This window comes from Xiphophorus couchianus, chromosome 9 (genome assembly GCF_001444195.1).
Source record: "Xiphophorus couchianus chromosome 9, X_couchianus-1.0, whole genome shotgun sequence".
Classification (NCBI taxonomy): domain Eukaryota; kingdom Metazoa; phylum Chordata; class Actinopteri; order Cyprinodontiformes; family Poeciliidae; genus Xiphophorus; species Xiphophorus couchianus.
In genome coordinates, this window is record NC_040236.1 from 12,150,736 (window position 1) to 12,175,802 (window position 25,067).

General features: G+C 38.7%; 1 protein-coding gene across 2 annotated transcripts in view; it reads right to left on the reverse strand.

Annotated features, from left to right (window-relative positions):
- Window positions 1-9,336: 9,336 nt before the first annotated feature.
- The window catches only part of arhgef18b (rho/rac guanine nucleotide exchange factor (GEF) 18b), a 52,513-nt gene continuing 36,782 nt past the window's right edge, over window positions 9,337-25,067 (reverse strand). The window contains exons 29-32 of one of the 2 annotated variants that reach the window (XM_028028122.1): window positions 18,308-18,385; window positions 17,834-18,191; window positions 16,308-16,436; window positions 9,337-14,082 (exon numbers count right to left, since the gene is read on the reverse strand). In XM_028028122.1, the coding sequence (XP_027883923.1) occupies window positions 13,796-14,082; window positions 16,308-16,436; window positions 17,834-18,191; window positions 18,308-18,385 (852 nt within the window). In that variant the 3' untranslated portion in view covers window positions 9,337-13,795. The remainder of the gene's footprint in view (window positions 14,083-16,307; window positions 16,437-17,833; window positions 18,192-18,307; window positions 18,386-25,067) is intronic. The other variant, XM_028028123.1, reaches the window with a different exon arrangement.

Here is a 25,067-nt window from a genome sequence, read left to right on the forward strand (position 1 = left end):
TGTTTGTCCTGTCTGTGACAGACTGGCCAGTGTGTTCCCCCTCTCTCGCCCCTGAACGTTAGCTGGAGAAAGGCACCAGCACCTCCCGACCCCACTAGGGACAAGGGTGTAAGAAAATGGATGGATGGAAGTATTCAATTCAATTATGATTAACATAATGTTGGAAATGTACCCTATTCTGTCTGATAATTTCACCAAATTGAATCATCATTCAGTAGAGAGAACTGATCCGAGCACTTAGCCCTGTGGCACTCCACAAGTAACTCTGGAGGTTTTAATATTAAACATATTAATGTGTTAAGATTGACCCAGTCAAAGTCCAGACCTGAATTTTGGAAATCAATGATTAAAAATTGTCTTTCAAAGAAGATTTTCTTCCAATTTGACTGAGCTTGATCGTTTTTTACACAGAAGAGTTGCCTTTGCAAGGCGCTTATAACCAGTGTTGCTGTTGTTTTTGACCGTAAGAATGATTGTGTCGGTCTCTGACTGAAAAACATGAAATCCTGAAAACTGAAATCCTTCTTCTTTTCCTTCTCAAACAAAGGGAGAGGGAACCATCTGTAATCTGTGCTTTCTTTGGATGAGGAGCCGTGGTGATACTCGGTCACGTCACAAAGTCAACACCAGGATGGTTTCATTCAGGGGAAAAGCACACAAAGGCTTCGGCCGTTGACTGAGTGCGATGAGCAAAGACTGCGGGCCGAGCAGAGCCGAGCCAGCGGACATTCCAGGCGAGCCGGGCATACTTGGAATCCTGTGGTACAAAGGGACACATTTCTCTTCCTCTTTGTCACTAAAAACCCCCATAAACTCCTTTGTTCTTTGGGAGAATGGATATCTTTTTATAGATGTATAATTGCTGCCTCCTCTGGCATTCATTAATAAAACAGAAATTAAATCCCAGTTGAGTTGAAGAGAGGCTTGAGGAAGGAGTGATGGTGGAGACTGGAATGGTATGGAAGCTGCCTGAGGGCAAAACACAGCAACATTTTCTCTCTCTCGCTCTCTCTGTATCTATCTATCTATCTATCTATCTATCTATCTATAGTCAAGTATGTCTTTCTATCTTCACAAGGATTTTGCATTGACTTCCATTCATTTTTCAGTAATTTTTATTGTCTAACCATATGACCCCATAACAACACTTGTCCTTATGGGGCCGGGCTTAGAGCCCCATAAGGAGCATCATAGTATTTATTGAAAAAATTAGCTTCATAAAGGTGAAGCTAATTTTCACCGTTATGAAAAGGTGAAAATTACACAAATGTATTTATATTTTCCTATTAAATAAATCATATTTCATAGGAAATATGAAATATGATTTATTTCATATTTCATATTTCTTCAGAAGCCCATCAGGCTTCAGAAGGTTCATAATATTGGAGAAAATGTTGCAAATATGTAATAATGACAAGTACACGCACACACACACGGCACTAATAAACTCTTCACATTCCCAATGAAAAGCTCTTGGCTCCAAACACACCATCCAGAGCCTTGTTTGAAGCTGGAGTGTGACAGATGTAAGCCTTCCCTCTGGCCTATACACACGCTGCAGAAAATCAAACCAAACTGAATTATGAAAATAAGCCAAACACAGGAAAGAAATTGTGTGTGTGTGTGTGTGTGTTTTTTGGAGGGGGTGGGGGTGCCCCGTCTGTCGAGCCAGTTTTCGGTTGACCACCACGGATGGGATGTGACACCGGGGATGAATAATACAATAGAGAGATGCAGCTCAGACGTGTCAGCAGCATCTGTCTCTGTCTGGGGCTGACGTGTGTCATCCTCCCTCCTCATTCAGAGCGTGGCGCAGAGGCTTGCAAAAAAACTAATGAAGCAAGCACATGCTATATTAACACACACACACACACCGTCTTTGATCGTACTCGCATACAGAGGAGGTTAAATTGTGCAGCACAGGTCAGACTGAATGAGAAGAGAAGCTGCCATGTGGCCTCTTTGTGAACACTTCAGGTTCCTATATCTGCCCCAGAGTGTCATTTTGTTCTTGATGCACAAAAGATTAGGGACTCAGATCAGCTACGTTAAGATAGAGCAAAAATACTGAATGATTTATGAGACTGGAGGGAAAAGCCAGTTGTTGCCGGGTGTTTTGTTCACGGTGGTAAGCGACCTGAGGAGGAGTTTGTTAAATGTTCCATTTGGTCGAGAGCCACAGAAGAACGATTAGAAAACGCAGAATAAAAAATAGAGACTGAGGAGGAGGAAGAGGAGGAACTGAGGAAGACATTTTCTGCATGCAAACAATAGTCTTCCTTTTTGTTGTTGAACCAGTTCTGGAGCAGGTTCCAGTAGATGACGGAGATCTGATGCGAGCTAATGTCACCTTATCTCATCATCCCACTTAATGCACCTTAACACTTTGCCAAAAAGATCTGAGATGTCACTGGCCTGAAATAAGATAATTAAGATGAAACGAAAAGACAGAATACCGTTTGCATGTGTGTGCACGCCCGGGAGAAGCAGCTTCTTTTGGCTGGTTAACAGTTTCTGCTCTGTTGCGTAAGTTAAGGCCGAGGGCAATAAGGAAATTCAGCTCATGGCCAAAGGCTATAAACCGTAGGTAGAGGTGAACAAGTTCTGGTTTCTGTGTCTGTCTCTCAATTTGGATTTTAGGTTGCAATTTTTATGAATTCATCAATTGAGGGGTTTTTTTTGTTTGTTTTTTACATTTCAGTTTTAAGATAATTTAAGTCAAGCCACTTCACAAGACAAAAAGGTTCAGTTCATAATGAATCAGCCACAACTGGGGTATATTACTATGCAAATGCATGCAGAGTTATGGAGACAAGTGTTGCAGAAAATATAAAGGAAATACAGGACCACTGAACATGGGACACAGTCCAGTAGCATTTGTCTGGTTTTTAGGTTTTTCAACTGGCTGACTTTGTGTGGGCACAAAAACAACCAGCCACGTAGGAAAATTAAGGAAAGAATATCCCAGAGTGGTGCAAGCAAAACAACCTTTTCTGCAAAATATATCAAAAAGGTGATAGGTCTGCTGAAAGTGTTCAATGCTATTAAAAAAGCAGTCAAATGGGATTTTGCAGTTAAAGGCGTAGAACAGGTGCAAGGTTAATTTTCTTAATACTTTGGGATTTGAGCTGAAACTCTTCAAAGCAGCTGCACAAATCCACTCAGCCCTGTCTTATTCTGGTGCTTGGCGCTGCAGCAGTTAGTGCCCTTTTGGTCCCTTGGCAGCGTCTTCCTGTCTCCTCCCCCTCTCCACCTACTCTCCGCTCCGTCTTCAACAGCAGCCAGCAGACAAGCCATCCAGCTCTGCCAGGATCCAGCTTCTAAATCAGAGAAGCAGTGTTTAGATCCCGCTCTCAAAGCACGGATTCAGTGGCAAAACAAGCACTGCTGCCCTCTGCTCATCCAAAACGAAAGGAGGATGCAAAAAGGAGGCTCTGTGTACTTATTCTCCTAAAATTAAACCTTACATCCTGCCAGAAACGTTGCAAATGAGACCTATAGCATTTAAAATGCAATTGACGAATATTTATACTAAAAGTCATGAAACCATCTTGTTTAGAGAGGGAAAAGCTGCTTCCTAATGCTTTATGTGAAAGTGAAAGGGGTCATGTTAGAGTGAAACACCACTTTGGGCTTTGTTCTTTCAAATGGACACTCGTAGAGAGCTCCAGAAGATAAGTCAAGGAAGTCAAAGTGCCCCATAAACAAGAGGGCATCAGGTCTTGGAGATGCTCCCAGCTCCTTTTACTTTAGATCCATTTTCAGTGCATTTCAGGTTTCAGGTCTCCCTCCAGGCCTCCAGCTGCCGTTTTACTCTCAGTCTGCGTGCTTGTGATGTTTTTCCTGTGCTTACTCTAAGGCACACATCCACCTTGACATTTTGAGAGCTGATTTTTAATGATGGAAAACTTTTTTTTTTTTTTTACAAAAGGCTCCCAGCTCTTTGTGAGGAGAAAGAAACTTAGAGACTTTAAATTGCTCACATCTCCTGAGCTTTTTCATCCAAAGCTGCCGGGAATGTATTTACCTTGGCACTGCTACTATTTGTCTTGAACTAACTAAATGTGTTGGGGTGTGTGTGTGGGTGTGGGTGTGTGTGTGTGTGTGTGTGTGTGTGTGTGTGTTACATGAAAGAAATAGTAATCCTTTGAATAGCAACACAGACCTCCCACACTGCAAAAACCCTGATCAACAAATGGAAAATACTTAAAACCGAGGACAGCCGGTTTTTGTTTCCTTATGAAATTTTAAAGAGTTTCCTTTTTAGAGACTAAATAAAACACAATAACATACTGCAATAAAAACAGCTACGAATAAAGTCACTGGTGAATATTTAATGTTATAGATATGTTGGAGAAAAATCCAAACTGAAGGCAAAAGGCCTGTTGACGGGTTCTGATCCAGTTGTTTGTCCCTATTAATCAATCCCTATTAAAAATTTATGAAAATTTAAGAACTGGAGACGGAGTCCTGGGTTGTTATGGATCAAAATCATTAACCATGTGCTCTCAGCGTGAGTAAGATGGGTTCTGTGTCCCATTGATTAAAATGTTTCGCTGTAAAAAGTGCACAAATTTTGAGAACATACGTTCTGGAGCTGGTAGGAGTGTGTCTTTGTTGCATCAGGCAGTGGTGTACTTAGAGCTGATGCCATCATGAGGAGAGAACATTGTGAAAACATGAAAGTTGCATCTTAGGACATCAGTCCGCAAGTTACATCTTGGGCACAAATGGAAAAGCATACCACCGAATTAGCTGCAAAGTTACTTATGGGAAACAAAGTCGATATAAGTGTCCTTCCTTTGAATGCTCAGTATGAGCAAATACTTGTGCAGGAGTTTATCTGCAACCTGTTGTCTATCTTTTTGTGTTGCTTTAGGCATCTTCACTAAATATTTAGTGTTTTAAACCAAACTTATTGATTTCTGGGACACAGAACCAGTCCTGAACAGTAGGATGGATGGACTAAGGTGTCTATACTTGTATATCATTTTGAGGAGATGGACTTGACATCTTTGAAGACTTGGAAATTGTAACAATAGATAATAAATCTTGATTTTCAGATTTCTATTTTATTGACTTAAGGAAGCAAGGTGGTTGAGGTGATACTTTTAGAACACATCCTCAAATCTGAATCAATTTATATCAAATATGATTATTATAACCTACTGGAAGCTCACACAAACATAATATAATCATATTTCCCAAAGGATTTAAATGGACGTCAGGTGATCCTGACTGATCTAAAACAAGGGTAAATGATCTGGATTCATTGTCAGACAGTGAGGGAAAAAAAAGATAGTGTGTGTAAATATCTGCCTTTAAATATTTTAGTATTGTTTTTAGCTGTGTGACTCTCTAAGGAAAAAGCTATCTGTATCTTAGACACAACACTGTTCTTAAGCTGGAAGAATAGAGAACTGCTATGAAAGGCTCATCTGTCAACAGTTACGGCCATTCCTCCCTTCCTGATAAAATGTGATCAACAGAAAAGCCAGGGAGTAAAACTGGTCCAACAGGACAGAGCCACCGAGCTCCAGCTGACTCCAAAATGCAGATCCCATGAAAAAGACAAAGGCAGAGTCAACACTGAGCACGCTTCCTTTATAATCCGTCTTTTCAGTTCACCTGAGGCGTCTCCTGTGACCCAACAATGGTTCTCCGTCTGATCTTATTTCCACCTGGCACAATGGCTCTCTGTGGAGGCCTTCTCAACAGGAACTTCCTTTGTTGATGTAAGATAGGAGATCAACCTAGCAGGGTGGAGGAACAAAGACTCTCATTCATCCAAACCAGAGCTAAGATAGTTTACATATTGTACAATCCATTAGAAATGTCTGTTGTAACACTGATGGAGCCCTGTGTCAATACAAGCCTCAACTATTTGGTTCTTCCTCTATCCCTAAAAACAACCACGGACAAACTCAAATAATTCGAATACTTTAGCTTGCACAAACCATATTTATCCCACAGGCAGTCTGAGAGCTTATGTAAGCAGGGTGTAAAGCAGGGGCATGTTTTACTGCTGACTATCTTGCTGTTATCACATTTGGTCTTTTTTTAAAAAACAGACACATGGAGTTCCTCCTCTGACACTCAGGAGCAATGAAGCTGCAGCCAGGGAGCTCTCCATGTTTCACATTCTTCTCATAGCAAAACGTGGAGAAACAACAAGCCCTGGATAATAGCTCAGTGTTTGAAACCCAACAGAGGGTCAAGCAGAAGATAATTCTTTATTAACATTAACATTTTCAGTTCATTTATTGTGTAAGGCAAACAATATAAATTGTTCAGTTTTAAGTATTGTTCAGTGAAATTAGTAGTAGCAGTAAATATATTCATAAACTGACTTTCTGCATTGAGTTTGCATGTTCTCCCCGTGTGTACATGGATCCTCTCTGGGTACCCCGGCTTCCTTCACAGTCCAAACACTAGGCTAGGTTGATTGGATACAGTAAACTACCTTTAGGTGTTTGTGGTATTTTGTCCTGTATTTCCTTGTGACTCGCTCAAGGCCTGGTAAATTATCCAGGCTGTACCTCCGCCTCGCCCAATGACAGCCGGAGATAGAGGCCAGCTCTCCCAGCGACTCTGCAAGAATAAGTGAGTATAGGTATTGACGGATGAATGATAAATACAATGGGTCACAGGTAGGCTTGTGTCTAAACAATTAAAATTATGACATTTTTATTTGCATCTCTTGTAAAAGGCACTTTTTAAAATAATTTATACACTTCTCAAGACTCAGTAGAAAAATCTAGCCACTTTTGTAAGTTTCCACTGGTATTTATACAAGTTATCTTTTCTGATATGCGCCAAGTCTTTGAGGTTGTAAGAACGTCTTTATATCTTCCTCATCTGTAGCTCCATTCACAGATTAACAATTAAAATTCAGTTTAAATCTTGCCACAACTCGCATCATCCAAGCATCTTCAAAGAGTGAGGAAAGGTATCTGGTAGCAGTTCCTCTTGCTGAGGCAATATTGCAGAGTATAACGGATGACAATGTTAGCAAGCACTGCTAATCCAACGAGGTGGAGGCCTCTTCAAAACATGATTATCACCTTAAGTCTGAAGAAACATGAATGTAAAATTAAAAGATTACTTCATACCTAAGTCTGCCAAGACTAGGAGTCATTTTGGGCTTAACTTTAAGCAATTCCAGAAGCACCAATTTTTTTTAAATGCACAAGATTATACTAGTGCAGTAAAAGATTATTTTTAAGCTTTTTACATATTTTGATCAGAGGTGCCAGTAAGGCTGACACTGTATTTACTGATCTAGCAACATTAATTAAGTACTTGAATGTCCCCAGACATTAAGTAATAAAAGGTATTTCATTGTGTCACATTGTCAACATGCCAAACTGACAGAAAAACACAGTAAAATAGATGTACACCGTAAATATTGACTTCTTAGATGTATGGATCCCTTAGGAGGCTCAATAAATCTGGATATTTATATTTTCAAATACATTAATTATATGAGTCATTCAACCAGAGCTGTCTGCTTAACCCATTTGTATTGTCTCTTCCAAGACTTTTTTTTAATTATTATACCAGAAACTTCTAAAACAAGTCTTGAGAATAATGTGTTTGGCCTGTCACGAGAATCAAAAAGATAATCCTTCATTCTGAAGACAGCAGTAAAAGCCTGAAGCCCCGGAATAGATTTATAGAGCCAAAACCAAAGTAGAAAACAACTGCTGACACAGAGTCTATCAAACTCAAATTTGTCCCAGTGTTTTATGGTGTTTGCCTGGTCGTTTCACTCTGTGGAGAGACTATTTGTCTCTGACTCGCACACAGACACAACAATGGCGGCCAAGACTCCGGACGTCCTGTGTTACATAAACAGCCTCGGAGCTGCGAGGTAGGTCTGACACATGACCGGACGCGATGGGCAGAGCAGTTGGAAAGAATGAGACAGGAGCAAAGACAGAGGAGGAAAAATAATTGTTGAGAGGAGACAGAGAAAAGCCACTAATGACAGCCGACAATAAAACAGGAAAAAAAAGGGCGACTACAGTAGTGTCTGCTGGATGACAATAAGGCAGGAACTAGCCGCCTTTAGTGTTCGAGAGGGATTGAAGGGCCGCAACCACAGGGCCTCGAAATAGAGCTTTGTCTGGGGGTAAGCTGTTATTAGGTCGTCTAAACACGGGGTCCTTAACACCCCGTTGCACCTCGTAGACGCTGCAAAAGGGTTAGTAAGCCAGCTGATTGGGTGGTCAGGATTATTTTGATGAGCAGTTAATAAAAACCTCAATAATCAGGGAGAATTATATGTTCCAGCAACCTTAGCTCAGCAGAGAGGCTCCACTGCACGTTGAATAGAAACTGTCTGTGTGAGTCACAAAACAGTTCAACAAGTAATTGTTTAAAACCTGCTTGCAAGGCAAAACACATATTTGAAGGCATTTATTGAGTTTTTGCAAATCATTTTTTCCAGTGAAATGTTGCTTTAGCTTTGCACAGTTTGTCCACACTCGAGATGAGACATGATTGTTAAACCCAGGATTGAGAAAGGGTAGTTCAGTTTTTGCCCTAGCTGTGGATCAGATGTCTGTTCACAAGAGTTTTGTGGATCTGGATTCCTTTGTGGCAGTACCAGATGTCAGGGCTTTCATGAGGCAGCATTATGCGTTTTCCACCCACATAGTATAACTTTATTGCTCAATCAAGTGACTATGCAACCTTCAGTTGTTATAAAAATGCTATATATATCAAATATGACTGAGATATATATATATATATAAATTACGAAGTCAAATTACTTGAAATTGGGTCTATATCTCTTTAAGTACTGCCCTTTACATCACCCCTTTAACTCTTTAGCAACACTTTTACCGGCATTGCATTGAGATGTAGCTTGTATAATGAGTAAATAGAAATAATTTGAATAACTAACTTACCTAAAATAGAAAAATAGACTGAAGTAAAAATGTATTTTTATGCAGCAAATATCTAGCTTAACTGTAATAAGGACTAGACTTTGTTAAGGGTTAGATTTAGACGTCGGTACATGAACAAAAATTTCTGAACCAGAAAATGGCCAATGGCGGTGTAGAATGAACTTTTCCAACCTCCTGTAGCAGCTAGCTATGCACAGGAACAAGTCAGAATCTGGTTTCAGCCGTTTAATTTTGTCCTCTATAACAACGGAGCAGGCGACATTTTGTTAGCATCTTTGATTATCAGAAAATAAGAAAATACAACATGCTGGTTGTGTGAAGGAAAAGTTGAGGTAAGCTGTTTGTAACCTTCAGTAACCACAAGAGGGTGCTCTAACCCTACATTACCTCTGATTAATAAAAATAATTCAGACAAAAATAATCATTTTGAGATTTTTATTACTAGGTCTCTCTAAGGCAGCGGTTTGTGCTCTAATGTGGTGCAGTGAATAAGATAAAGAAAAAAAGAAAAGTACAAAAATCTGTTTTTTAGCCGTGTGCTACGGATGTCATAAGTGTCGGTACAAACAAGTTAACATAAAACAGACATTATAATCATTTGTTTTCCTCTTCAAGTATGCTACTATCCAAAGTGACTAGTGTAAAATTGGCAGAGGAAATAAAATATTTTGCGTGTTTATTTACATATTACAGGTCCAACAAGTGTGCATAAAATGCTTCTTCTGCTTTGTAGCACACACACAAAAACATACATGTACACACAGTGGCACGACTGACCACATTCTGAAATATACAACAGTCAAGTACACCAAGCGTCCGAGTGCAGCGCTGCAACGTTTAAGACTTCATTTGATCAGAACAGTGGAACCTGCTGAGGATTGACGCAAAACTCTGGAGCAAAGCTAAAGTGCTCTTACACAAGTTCTTCCATCTGCTGCAGAGTTATGACCGTAGCCTGGAGTGAGCGACCACATGAAACGTCTATAGGCAAACATCTACTAACAGCATGCCGCATTATAGTTTAGGTCAAAGCCAGAGTTCTGGGCACAAGGCATGGGCAGGTTTCTGCTATCGCTGCTATATAAAGTTAGGCCTTAAAAAAAAAGAAGCTACAATTTGAAGTCGTACCTTAAAATCCTTTCAATGAGATTCCAGAAAAAGTGCTGGAGTGATGGTGTTTTCTCAAGCTGTAAAGAGCAGCCCCGTCACCAACAGGCCTGGATGGAAACTGAGCGCCACCTATCACTTATTACGGTAATGCTGTTTTAAACTACAGTTGTGAAGCTACAAGCAGACTGGCTACCTGAGCAGATAGCCTGACTAAGCAGCCAATTTCAGCTGGTAATGTTTGTTTTACTCTATAAAAGAGGAGTAATTTGTAGTATTTGAATGCAATTTGCATTTGGAAACCAATATGGTGATTGTTCTATATCAGGGGTCTGCAACCTTTACACACTAAGGAGTCGTTTATGTCCTTCATCCAGCTGTATAAAACTTTAGGGTCACAAATGTCACAGAACCTTTGGTGAAAGGACAACTTAATTTTTAAATATCTGCTATAGGAAAATTAGTGGTCATTTTTAAAGAACCACCATCTTGTTTCTGGCTTTAGGTTTGAAATCAAAGAAAAACTATAAAACATTTACAAAAATTGGATTGATATATTTTCTTAGGTGGCATGTTGATGTTTGTAAAACAAAAGAAATGAGGCAAATAAAAACAAACAAAACCGTTTCCACCATAATGATGAGTAAATAATAAATATTACAGATACTTCTGTTGTGGAAATTCAATGAAGAATTTATTCCATGGAAAAAATAATACTTAAAACTTGTTAAAATCTGCATTTTTCATATCCATATTAAAAACATGGTTCTGCACTGTTTTAGCCATTATGGAAGGACTAAAGAGTCACTGTTGGCTGTGGAGGTGCAAGTTGCAACTGCTGTTCAATATGTTGCTTATAAAGCCTGTAAATGTTCTAGATTATTGTAGCAACAACAGAAACAGCTGTTGCACTTCTGTTTTAAATACCAGAAATTAAACCTTAAAACATAAAGCATGCCAACCCATGCCTACTGATCCCACTGACATTCAACTGGTTCATCATCATCATCATGTCTACAGTGTAGATGAGGAGTGATCTGTAATCTGGCAGAGGAAGCGTATGCTTTCCAAAAACCAGACCCAATGCAGGATGTGAGCTGGACTACAAGATGTTGTAAACAATTGCTACGGACACTCCCTGACATTTTCTTTTATAGGCAAGTAAATAAACCTTGTGGATAACCACAGAACGAGCACGGTGTCTTCAATCCTCTGTGCGTGTGCAGAGAGAGGAACAGAGGCAGCCGCATGTGTCTTTGGTACAAACCACTAAAAAAAACAAAAAAAAGAGCAGACAATTATATTTTTAACTGATGCATAATCTTGGTGAAACCTCAATCATAAGTCGTACCACAGAGCCAACAGGCAGCGGACATCGAGTTTAGTTCGGACAACAAAAACAAGTGAGGAGAGAAAAATAAAATGCCTTCAATTTCAGTTAAATTACAGCAACATGTGATTATGGTTTTATCGACAGACGAGAGCGTCCACAGGTGTACCGTACTGAGCATACACAGAAGCCTGTGTGTGGGTGTGTGTAAAGTGTACACAGAAACAGACTTCCGCTGGATTTTCACAACCTGATTCACGACAAATGAACAAATGAAGCAACAGGAGGGCAGCTAGTGCTGTAGGTCACATAAACTATGTACAAAAATATACAGGATATAAAATAAGCCGCTCCGGGTCACCCTACTGAGCTTGGTCTCTGTCTGCGAAGAGTAAAAAAAAAAAAAAAAAAAAAAAAAAAATGGAAAGCTCCACATTTTCTCCTCAAGACATTTGTACATCTTTTAACATTCACAATCCTTCAAATGAAATATTATCAAACGTGAAACAGAGTCCAGTGAAACAAACTCAAAACAGTTTCGTGCATTAACTTTGAAATTGACAGTCAGCTGCAAAATACAAACTTTAGGTCTCCTTTTACTGCTCTGGTTGCGATTTACACGAGTAATGAGTGAGGAGAAACTCCTAAAACATAGGCAGCCATTGCTATTTCTTCTTTTAAAATGAGTTCTCCAAAAGCACTTCAGAATAGAGATGCACCCAGCAGCGGGCTGGTGATCTGCCTTAACCAGTGATCAGTTTGATGTTTGAGTTTCCAACCAGCAGAAAACTTCACGCATGAAAAGCAACCAGGTTGTCTTGACGACAACACTTCAGTGTGAACGCAGCTAACGAGTGAAGACGACTGAGTTTTGGTCCCACTTAGGTGATTAAAAATGAATCAGAGGAAGCACAGAGAGGCTAGTCAAAAGAAAACATGTTCAGACATGCCTACGGTAGAAGAATCATAGGGCTCAAGGAAGTGTATTTTATACTTTTGAGCTTTTAACCAGGCTGGCGGTTAAAGGTTGGATTAATGTTGGCAGCCTTTCAGAAATTTTAACTAATGGAAGGATCTAAATACCTAGAGATGCATAATATATAATGATAAGATTGTTTAAAATGTAAACTCCATGATCATTTTGTCTGAAACAGAAAAATCTTGTTTTACATCAACATTAAATCTGCTTCCTTTATGTCAAAAAGCCAGAAAAAGATATTCCTCTTGAAATCTGAGTAGAGATAAACAATATGAGCACATCAAGCTTTAAAAAAAAAAAAAAAAAAAAAAATCAGATTGGAAATTAGCCTCCAACTCATGATCAGAGCATCTGTACTATGAAGGGAACCGTCTGATGGCCCGTCCTCTGATTCTGATGTTTGTTTTTAAAGTCCAGCATGCAGACACAGCTCACAGCGAACTCAAACAGATTCAGTCTTTACCTGCAACACGTCGAAAATAACTGGGAACAGAACGTCTTTTAACCGAACCGTTTCTTTACTTTTTACTTTCTTCATCCTCTGTGAAACAAACTAAAGGGAAATTTCAAATTTGTTTTGCTATTTTGCCACTTATACAAGCACAATTCTGGAAGTCATTTTGACCAAACAAGATTGGCAGATTAGCGTTATGAAAACAAAGAAAAAACTCTCCAGCTCTTCTAAGGAAAGTGTGTTCTTTGAGTCTCACTTAATATTTTTACACATATTACTAAAAAAACAAGCCCTCCTTTTGCTGAAATAAAAGGTTAGTTAACTTTCTAAACCAGCAACAAGACTGGTGTTACAACATTTTCTTTTTTTTTTTCCGAAAGAAGCACATTAAAGACAAGTACCAAAAAATGCAATAAAGCTTTACAATCATAGAAGCTGTACAATCAACTTTTTACAACGTATTCCTCAGGAAATGTTCCTTCATTATTTTGGAAAGGAGTTTTTTTTTTTGTTTTGCTTTGTTTTTTTTTACAGTGTGCAGATGAAACTTCAAGCAGAGTTTTTTTGATCACTTCTGAAGAAAAGCTTCATGATGGTCCAGGACCAGCAGGAGAGAGCGGTAAATATCCTTCACTGAACGTTTTGCTTCTCACAAACTGAAACTTGAACAAACCGAACTTCTTTTAGATAAAAATAAAAACGATCCTTCACCGTTCTCCTTTCAGTCAGATCCTGTTCAGAAATGTGTTTTGTGTCTTTGGATTTAAAATACTTAATTAAAATAATAATAAATCAACGCTGGACTCCTTCGTTTGAGGACACCTTTGTACCCCATACTTATAAGTATATATACCTAAAAATTAAATAAAATATTAGAGGCAGCTTGGATAAAAATGTGAATTAGCAAAACGCTATCAAATAAAAAGTTGGGGACATTTCTCCACGCGAGCCTCAGCAATAAGTTGTGGTCAGACTGGGGGTCAGTGATTACTCATGGGGCAGCTGGAGCTTTAAAAAAATATGACGTCCTCCTTGTTGAGGTCCTCAGCAGGGAGGCTGTAGGGCGGCGTCACGCTGAGGCCATGAACGTTCAGCGAGGCGTTGGCCTGTGCGATTTGGCTGAGACAGTGTGGCTGCAGGTGGGGCTGGAACGGGAGGGAGTCGGCGCTCTGGGAGTGGAGGTGGTGAACGGAGGGTGGAGGATGGGGCTGCACGCCCTGCATGGGGGGCTTCTGGGTGGAGCTGGTGGAGGAGGTGGGCTGTGCGTCTAATCCAGTCTGCTCTGGACTCAGCTGATCTGAAAACACCAGCAGGAAACAAAGGGTTAATCCAGAAATCATGAACAGCAGTATGTTTGCAATATTTCGAGCTGGTAAGAACTGGTAAAGGGGGGCAGATTTGGACTATTTTCCCCTCAGTTAAACATAAGACATATTTGGTATCCATGGAAACGCCAGAGTCTTGGCTAGAAGTTGATAAAAACCATTTGAGTGGAGCAGGAAGCTTTTGAGTTTATTACCAAGAGCTGCAGGACAAACATCAGTGACTAGGAACCTACATCAAAGGGACAGGTATGGAGTCCTGGTTGTGCCAAAAATAATATATTTTGGTGGTTCATACATTTTATACAGTAATATGTGTATAAATTTGTAGCAATGTATATTTTTTAAAGTTGATTCTTAAAAGACACACTTCAAATATACATTTCTTATCGTTTTACAATATTTGAATAAAAAAATAAATGATCAAAAAAGGTAAAAAAATAAGTTTAGTAAGTTGAATAAATAGAAACACAGGAAACTCCCAGTTTTGCAGATGGTGCCGGCCTACGCCAAAGGCAAAACACCAAGGTATTTTTTTTCACTGAAACGTCTTTAAATTTGCTTTAGTTTAGCTTAGCTACATCACTCTTTGCACAGGTAATGTACAGGTGGATCTACGGTTTCCAAAAGCTTGTAGCCTCATTTATGACATTTCTAAAAGGTTTATATGCTGTGTATGCAAAAACAATCTGGTGAGGGACAAATAAAAAAACATGTAAAAATCCACATTATTTTATGTTCCATCCTCAATTTCGCTGAAACTGCAGAAGCTGTTGTGATATTTACATTTCTGATGGAGTGCCCAAGTGCTAGCTTTATTTTCAATAGCAAGATTAATGACATACCGTTTGTAATTGCTGAAGTCATTTTAAACCCTTCAGAAAACCCTGTGTGGCCTACTTAGCCCTAACTGAACTGAATCACATGAGATCCTCCCAATGATTTTTGTTCTAAGTGATTGTGAGAGAGCAGGATTAAAACGTGTGTGTGTGCGAACAGAAGAGCTGGGTATTTATCAAAAGGAAGGATGAGAAACTGATGGGTGTTTACACAGGGCGAGGCCGGCATGAGGGTGAGCTTTTCAGAGGAATGCCACAGGGTGGGGTCCCACTTGTCCAGGTGAACAATCAGGTTTGTGTCCGTGAGAACCAACTTCAAAGTTCAAACGTGTGCAGCAGAAAAATGCGGCTTAGTAGTCAGCTCAGTTTTGGGTCATGCTCGAGAATGTTTGCAGATCTGTTTGTCATTCTTAACACGAGACGATTAATTGCTCATTATTGGTGAGTCAACCATAAAAATAATATTACACAAAATTGGAAGAGAATGTTAGTTTCAATTCTCTATTGTGTCTTTAGATGACATCTTCATTTTGTTGTGACGCTTCCTTTATTTAGAAGAAAAATAGAATCAAAATAAAACGACGTAATAAATTATTTTAAATGGTTTGTACACTTTTCACACAAATATTCAAGCATTTTCAAGGTACGTTTTGAAACATGCCCAGCGCCACACTCTGGAGATAAAAAAAAAAAAAGTACAAATGAACTAAAGAAAACAATTAGAATTCACTGCTGTTATTAGTAAATACTTTATGATAGTATTTTATATTCTATATCTAGGGATGAGTTAAACTAAAAATATAACAAACTGTTATGTTTATTCTCCTGACTGGTCAGAGAAAGTTACAAAAAATCTAAAAAAAAGATATTCTCACCAAGCTTTCTGACAGAGAGAAAAAAATGTTTTTTGTATTATCTTTAAATATCTGGATTCAATTATAAATAGTGCTGGGCACAATTAGGCTTTTAATCAAATGTTGGATTGCACTTTATTACCAAAGTGTGCAGTTTTAATATCAAGTCCTTTTAAGGACTCTATACAGAAATCAAGCACTTTCCAAACCTTCAAAACGCCTAATAGAAAATCAAGCATTTTTCAGGGATTTCAAGCACCTCTATGAACCTTGTTAAAAGAAGAAGAAAATAAAGAAAGTCAGATTATACAAAAGCAGTCACAAAAAACTAAACATACAAGGTGTGGTATGGAAAACGCGATTTCTGTCACCTTAAAATTCAACACACAATTATCTACCACACACACACAGTTTCATAAATCACACGTGGATCTTGTCAGATGATAATTTCTTTGGCAAATTTTGATAAATGAGGTGCAGTGAAGATGTGTTTATCTGGACAGATACCTGAATGGTGAACCAGGGAGTGAGACTGGAGGGGCTGCTGATGGGGGCTGAAGGAGCGTTTTTCCTTCAGGACGTTGTCGTCTCTAGCAGACAGTTTCAGGGGGAGCATCTGCTTCATGTCCACCGAGGCTAAGAGGAGGACGTCCAAAATGGAGAGACAAAAGAGACAGAGGGTTGGCAGATTGCAGTGTTAGGTGTGTGGAGCAGTGAAGCTTCCCACAGGGAATTATTTTTATAATTTTGAGGGTAAAACCAAATATACAGTGCTCTAACAGGCTTAAGGAATGTGTAAAAATTAATAAAACAATCTAATGATGCATTTTACAAAAGTTGTAGTTCTATAATTATTGTGGGAATCATAACTACTTAGAGTAAAAAGGAGGAGGAAATGTCTTATAGGCTCTAAATACTGTATGTCTCAATACAATTGCAGACATGCAGAGAGGAATCTCAAAACATTCTTTTTCACATAATTTGGAATTATTTCAAAAAGAGCAACTCAAAACTTGTTTCCTTCTGAGATAAACATCTACATCTCCCACAGGCTGACAGCTGCAACGGTGTCACTGCTGGTGTCTGCTTCTGAACACTCAACGACGTTGTTAGGAGGACATGTTACCTGCTGCTCTAATTTCACACGTTGACTCCCACTTATAAATTAGGAGCCTTCTGAAAGTAGATGGTTAAACTGGATTTAACTCGGTGGTATCAAAGTAAAGAGGGCTGAATACAAATGCATGCCTTTCAGATTTATATAAATATATATTATGCTTGACTATCACATACTGTCCCATTAAACACTGAGGTTTGTTTCCAAATAAACCGCATGATCAATTAAAAAAAACACAAGGAGACTTTAGTCTGGTGCATTGGTCTCAACTAGCCCTTTTTTAAGGATAATTTTCAGCATTCATTTTTATTTGTTGTTTCAAGTGTCTTGCTGATTTATTTTTTTATATTTAAAATGTCTTCCAGATCCAGAGTGATATGTTCATTAGAAATTTAAGTTTATTCTTGCATTATTATACGACTTGAAAATGGTCTCAAAACAACAATATTATCGTGTATCACAATAATTACTGGGGCAATTTATCGTCCAGAAAAATCTGTTATTGTGACAGGCCTAATAACTGTCATGGAAAAAATACTATTTCCAAGCACTGTTCAGGTGAAATCACTCAATCAGGTTTATTCATATATTGTGCACAATACAGAGAGCTTGTAGGACAATCAGTAATGAAGCAGGTCTGGATGAAAAGCTCTGCCAGGCAGAGACAACACATGAGTTTTATACAAAGGGATCAGAGATCCTAAGCATGGGAAACAGACTGGTTCCCATGCAGCTTTGAAAAACAACGTCCAACCTTGTACATGTAACCAAAATAGTTTAACTTGGTGGAAATATACTGGAACTTAGAATAAACATATAGCAATACAACTAGCAGGTGTGACCTTACTTTAATTTTTCCACTACATAATAAAAAGAATAAATACTGTACTGTAAATGGAAATCATTGGTTGCTTACCAGAGCTGTCGGTGCGCTGTGACGCTTTTCCACTTTTGCTCCCTTTCCCTTTGCCGCTGTTGATCGCTGCCAGTTTGGTGGGGATCTGCTGCTGCACCCCGACCGGTTTGTGCTGCTGGTTGGTGGTGCTGAAGAGGTGCAGCGGCACCTCCGTCTTCTGCGGGAGAGGAAGTGTCGAGGAGCTGGTGTCCCGCCGGAGCATGATCTCGGGCCGCTCGGGGTAGTCGGCCTGTGCCACCGAGAGGCTTCCCCGCACCAGGGGCTTCTGGGAGTGGGGCAACTCGGAGACAAAGGTGGAGCTGCTGAGACCGGAGGACGAGATGAGATCCCCATTCAGACTGCCAGACATCGGAGCCACCTTAGAGCGAAAGAGGAGACAGTAGGTCAATTGCTAAGAAACAGCTTGAATGGGGTTAAAAATCAGCATACCAGTTCAAAGGATGTGCTACTGATCTCTGCACTGAAATTATTTACATTTGTGGTTTGATTCAGCTGATGAGAAACATCCTGCTGGCTAGTTGTGTGTGTGCGGGCGCGTGCTTTGTAAACACTCTGAAACACAAGAAAACAGATTCTTCAGTCTGCAGAAGACAGAGGCTATAAATCAGCAGCGTGAAGCAGCACCATCACAGAGATCTATTTACTTCTCCGTATTTATAAGCCAAGGAGGAAATGAGAAACACATTCAACGCCTGCATTCTGCAGAGGAGTCAGTTTAACAAAGGCTCTAAAGTAAAAACGCACAAAGACCATGAACGTGTGCCCCCGCAGAAACACACACACAAGCACATGAAATGAGAAACATAAAACCACTAATGGTCCCTGTGCACATAAAGGCGTGTTCAACAAAACAGACAGGACTTCAAGACAAGCAGGGCAACAGAAACAGCTCTCATGACATCAGAGGACAAAACACACAGGCTGCATTGTTTGCAAAATTACAAGAAAGAACTAAAGACGATGTGAAGATCAAGTCAAAGATTTCAGCATCAGAGAGCCTCCTTCAGTGTTTGTGTTACTAATCCAGCATCTTAAGTTTCAAGAACCATAAAAAGCCTCCAATAGGTGCCATTAAAGAGAATTAACAGAGCAATCAAACAGGTCATTCCTTGCAAAACACTGTGGTTTTCCAACGCTGCCCCAGGATGTTTATTTTACTTTAGGCAAAGGCATCAAAAGCTAAAAAAAATAAACATTTCTTATGATGGTGCCTTGCAGATAGATGTGTCAGGGGGAATGTGGTCTAAGTCAAGCAGCTTGAAGACCCAGGAAACCAGCATCCATCCAAGGGTTTTAAAGATCTCTGTGGCAAGGCTGTTCTCACCAGCATCTCTGTTCTGTAGCACACAGCTATCCGATCTCCCAGATCTCTGTCATCATGACAGCTAAGATATGTTGCACAATCTAAGTTCAATTAAAAAAATGTCTGCGTATTTTAGAAATACTGAAAATACCAACTCAACTGAAAATGGCTGCAAACAGATGAGCAATTATACAACTGTGCATCTTTGAAAAGCAGAAGTGGAGCCTACCGCACAACCAACAGGAATGCAGCAAGTATTATGAAATTACTGTTATAAAAAGGACTTCTGATTGTGATCTGGCTCTATATAGAGAGCTGATTTAGCTTTCTCGGGATGGATCCTGCTGCGGGGCGTCACCATGACAAAATGCTAAGGGAAACACTTGTTTAGGTTTAAATGGGGAATCTCTCCATCTGCTCTGTTCGGTGTGGCCTCCACCTGGAACATAATTGATGATCTTAAACTCTATGTTTCCTCCAGCTGTAACTGGAATAACACGAGTAAAACAGAAGCCTTAGTGTGGGAAAAGTATCCTTCACCCCTTCCCTGACCCTGAACTCCATCATTTTCCCTTCTTTCAGCCCTCACTCATCATGACATACAGATGTTTGATTGTTCCTAGAACAAGGCAAACAGCTTTAATGACATAAACGGATATCCAGGTAGCGAAACATGAAGAGACCACATGGAACAAGGAGTTCTGACTGACAGGTCGTAAACGGGACTGAATGCCTTTCAGAGGGATTTGATGATGGCAGGTTTGGACTGGCTAATTACACAATGTCTCGGCCTGAAGGTTTCATGGATTCTCATAAATCAAGCACATCCTTACTGACAATGCACAATATAATTTCTTGTGGAAAATTAACACCTTAAACGATCTTGGATCTACTTCCACACAAGCTCCAGACCTAAATTTTACCTAAACTTGATTGTAAGATGTGGTGTGTGTGTGCACATAAAAGTTTGAATTTTTATTCATTTTTCAGCCAGGCATCTGCAGCTTTGATCTGAATTTAATCAAATCATCTAATCCTAAAGTTTAATAATACAAGTATTAATTTAAAAAAAACTACATTATGATTCTGTTCAAACATCATAGCTAACAAGATTTCCCTCAACTAACTTGAAACTCTGGCTAAAAGATTTTTTTAAAAGACAAAAAATTATCTTTTTTTCCTGATCCAACAAAAACAAAATTACCAAACATCTGATCCCTGCTCCAGAACTGCACTGACTGAGGTTGACCAATTTTGCAAACACGAATATGCAAATAATTAAGTCTGTAGACGTGCAAAGATGGTAAAAACCTCAAATACTTGCAGCTGTAATAGCAGTGACAGGGGCATCTGCAAGTAATAACTGTTCAGCATAATAACTGTTAGGGTTGAAAACAAATGTAAACCACACTTTTTCAACTTTGATTTGTAAAAAAAAAAAAAAAAAAAGAATGAACAGCATGTCTCATTTTCCATCTACTTCACAATTATGCACAATAATGCGTATGCTTTAACGACCATAATATTTAGTGGAGCTTTATACCGTTTTATCTATTGCTGTTTAAATGTCGGCTCTTCTAGCCTCATATTACTGTTTTCCTCATAAGCTTCTTTTTGCCAGGTCCCAGTTGAAAATCTGTCCCGTCTGGTAAAATAAAGGCTGAATAAAATAAAACATCTGTAAATATTATATTTTTGTCTAATCTAAATTCTCAACATATTGAAGTTTGTTTCTGCACCATGGCACTATATAAAACAGTGATATGAATCCTGATGCATGGCTCTTATGCGTTGAAAGAATGAATTATGCTATAAACAAAAAGTACAGCTAACAGATGGGATATGCACACAGACAGCTTCATAAAGCCTTGTGCTTTCTCCTTGTTCGTCAAGAGGAAGTGAGTCACAGGCATCTGTGTTTGTTTACAAGGCGAGGGTGACAATAAGCACAGTCTCAGGCCACTGAATTGTAACTACGTCTGCAGGCGGAGGTTACAGATGGAGGGGGATAGTTTCCCTTTGTTCAGGGCACAAATGTGAGTCAGCGTCTTATGAGTCACTTTAGCAGATTTTTATGGTTTTGTGCTCCCACAACTTCAGCAGTTTTGTCTAAAGGCATCTTAAATGTGCGTGATATATTTGAGATTGTTTGGACTACTAGTAATCAGCCTAGTTTCTTCCTTTAGTAAGTTTACATCAATATTATTTCTTTAGACACTGAAAAGTTCAATAAATCTTAATAATGTATAATTTTATTACTTTATATTCACACAGTGCCTCTATAATTAGATGTGTAAAGAACCTAATCAAGATCAAACAAGATTTAGACTGAAGGTGAAATTCTTTAGAAAAACTGACGAGCAACAACTAGCAGAGTTATTTCTCAAACATGTTGAGTAAAACGTGTGGAAAAAAAAAAAATCCTTCACTCTTTCATTTTTTTTACAAGGTCTAATTATAGCTCTCTAGGTTTGCTGATGAAACTTAATTTTGGGTGGGGGATATTAAATGTCAGATGATATCAGGTTGGCAAAGAGCCTGGAAGAGATCCTGTGGTTCCAGCTAATGAAAAGCTGGTTTGATGTTGTTTGAAGCAGGAGGAGGAAAAACCACGTCCAAATCTCCCAGAAGCACAGCCAAGAAATGGCCCAGAGCACAGCAAAAAGTACAGAACCACATCCGAGACATGTGCAACAAAACACACGACGGTACGAAAGTAAATGTTACGTGCAGGACGTTAAGGGGTTACAGTTAGGTATTAGAATATTGCAGTTTATTAATCTGGCAAAATGCATTTTAGAAAGCACATTTAGAGCTGCTGCTTTAGCAGAACCAGATAAAAGCATAAAAATTTGATGAGATATGTAGTTTAGCAAATTTCAGAAAAAGTCTTATATAAATCAAAGTTGCAACCTGAACTTTTTAGACATTTTTGGAGAAATATCTCAAGGTAAAAACAGATGCCACTCTAATGAAGGTTCATAGATCTCAATGATACATTTCTGTCCATAAAATCCCTTCAGATTACACTTGTTGTGAATTAGCACTACATAAATAAATAGTACTGAACTAAAAAGAATTGAAAAAACATAACAGCCATTATACAACATGGCAGATAAAAAAACAACAATGCTGAATGCTAAAATGAGCCTAAAACTGCAGTCAACACCAAAAAAAGGCTAGTATCAGAATCGCTGATAAAAGAGTTGGTATGCAAATAAAATCTGACCATATTTCTTCGACCTTCTTACTTGACTTAGTCTGGCCAAACACCAGACTAAGTTGAAGAGCTCCTCCCTGTTAAAATTGTTTATGTGGCAGCATTTAGTAATTTTCCAGAAGAAACCTTAGCAGTGGAAAAGCAAAAGACAAGACAGACGATTTATTAGCACTGTGAGAAAATTTCCACACACAGTGGCAAACTAATAATGCGTAAATAATGTGCCAGACCACTGACCCTAGGAAAAACTCACACTTAGTGAATTAATTACCGTAACTCACCTTAGTTTTTTAACGTAGTTTTTTACTTTTAAGGCTTAAAATTAGAACTAAAATGTATTTACATCATAATAAAAGCCCCTTTATTTCTATGCAGTAATGCAAAAAAAAAAAAAATACAACAGCAGCTTCATCTAGACTCCTAGCTCTACTGCTAACTAGTGGTTAAATAAAAAAAACTAAATTAGTTTTTAACCCTGAGGTGGCTCACGGGACCCATTTGGGCTGAGGGTCCTATGGATACATTTAACTTTCAAACTATAAAAGTGTAGTGAATAGGAAAGTGGTCATTTTAAACCTTAATACAAGTCCTGATCGAATTGTTCTATGATGATTTGAGATTCTTCAACATACAATTTTTCAATTTATGAAACTGATATTTCTAAAAAAGAAAGTTTTTATTCTTATTTTTCCTTTCTCATTAACTGTGTGTCGTCTTGTCTTTTGGGTTGAATTTATGGTACCAAGCCTTCTTGGTACACAACTTGGTTATGACTGGACACTGCCAACTCACTTTGCTGTTTTGTCCTTTATGTGCAAGAATTATTTTGAGTAAACAGATTATCAAATGATTCTTGATGACAGAATCATGAGAGAGGCGGGATGCGACGCCGCCACTGATGTCACTGCTCTCTTTGTTTTGGTTTGGACGGTTTGATGAAAAGATAAAACACAACTAGAAACTGAGAACAAATGAACTGAGCGATGACTAAGTGATACAAGAATCTGAACTGAACACTCAAAGGTTTTATTGGGCAAATTCACTATGACTTCTTGACAGAGCTCGGAGCACCAGGCATGAAATTACAGTGGATCATCCTGAAAATTGCTCTCCCATGAAACAGACAAACAACGACCCACATTGTTCTGTAATAAGAGCAGATGCTTGGAAGAAACCATCAGGGAAAAGAAGGTAGAAGAAAGTAAAGAAAGACTACTCTCTACATTTTCCCATCTAAACTGCACCTTAAGAAAAATGAAATTGATGCATTGATATTGAAGAAGGCACCATTTTGGCCAAAACTGTTCAAGAGGAAAGAAGAGGAGAAGGGAAAATGTCCCCACTATGGACTTCAATCCTGGTTGAAGTGTTGAAAAACACTTCCTGACTCTTCCAGTGTCATGTTTTAGAAAAACGGATCAACATTCTCACATTTTCTGGTGATAATAGAAGAGGGAGATGAATTTAATCAACCCACAAACGATGGAAGATTTTACAATTTGAACGCGAGAACAGCAATTCATTTCTGTAACTGACCTGCAGGGGGCAGAAACGTCCCTGAGGTGCTGCTCTCTATCTCTGATGTAACTCACTCAGGTGGGATTCAGGTGGGATTCAGCTCTGCTTCAGACCACCAGCAGAGACCTGAGCCCAGCCCTGTACGATGCTACAACACCACACATAAAGAACTGTGACGTCCAAAGAAAAGTGCTAATTTTATGAAACAGAACAACAATTGTTCCTGTAGGTTTTGTTTGCATATAAATAACGGGAGTTAAAAGAAAAACATATTATAAGCAGAACTATCAACAAATCATCTCAGAACAGAAGAGGGAAAGCTAGCATTAGTCCAGCAGTTCAGCAAAGAACCTCAGAAGAAAGAAAATAATGTTTACCAAAAACATTTAGTACTAACAGTACTTTAGAAATAATGATGCTTTGAATGATTTAGATGAAGTGTTGTAAGTCTGTTATGGCAGCTTTCTAAATCCAAGTGAACTCAATGTTGGGTTGAAGGTTGTCTTGAAACTCTAGTAGACAAATATCCATTGTTGATCCAAACAATCTAAAAGCAAAATAGAAAGTCACCCCGATCATTCTCATTAATACTGGTTCATTATCAAAATTTGCGATCATCTTTGGATTGTTTACTTTCAAAATTAATCCGGTATGCTGTTCTTCTAATTACAAAATCTCTTTGTAATTAGAGAGAGGTACATTTTAAAGTCTCATTTCAATTAACCACATGATTACAAAAACGTGGTGAAAGAACTGCAAAAAACACAAAAATAATCAAAAAAATGTTTTTAATAACTTCATGGGGCCTAATAACTTCAATGCATCTGCATTCATGATTCTTGAAAGTTTTTTAATTACATAGTCAATTATTTGCATTTATTCAGAATTGTAATGTGAAATATAAATTTACACCTAACATTTGTGTTTGTTCCATTAGTTGTTAGTCGTGTTTTCTGCAGAGGAATACCAGCTGTTCATTCAGGCTTCCGGGTTTAAACAGGAAGTGAATGAATACAAAAAAGATGATGCGCTTAATCCTTCAGAGCCTTTTACCTGATATTCTGTAGGAAATATGTACAATTAGAAACGGTAATTTTGCTAATTGCTAATATAGGATGATAGAAACAGTTGAAAACTTGACTTTGTGGCTTCTTTGCTTAAATTATTAAAACCTCTTTCCTTCAGCGACTGAT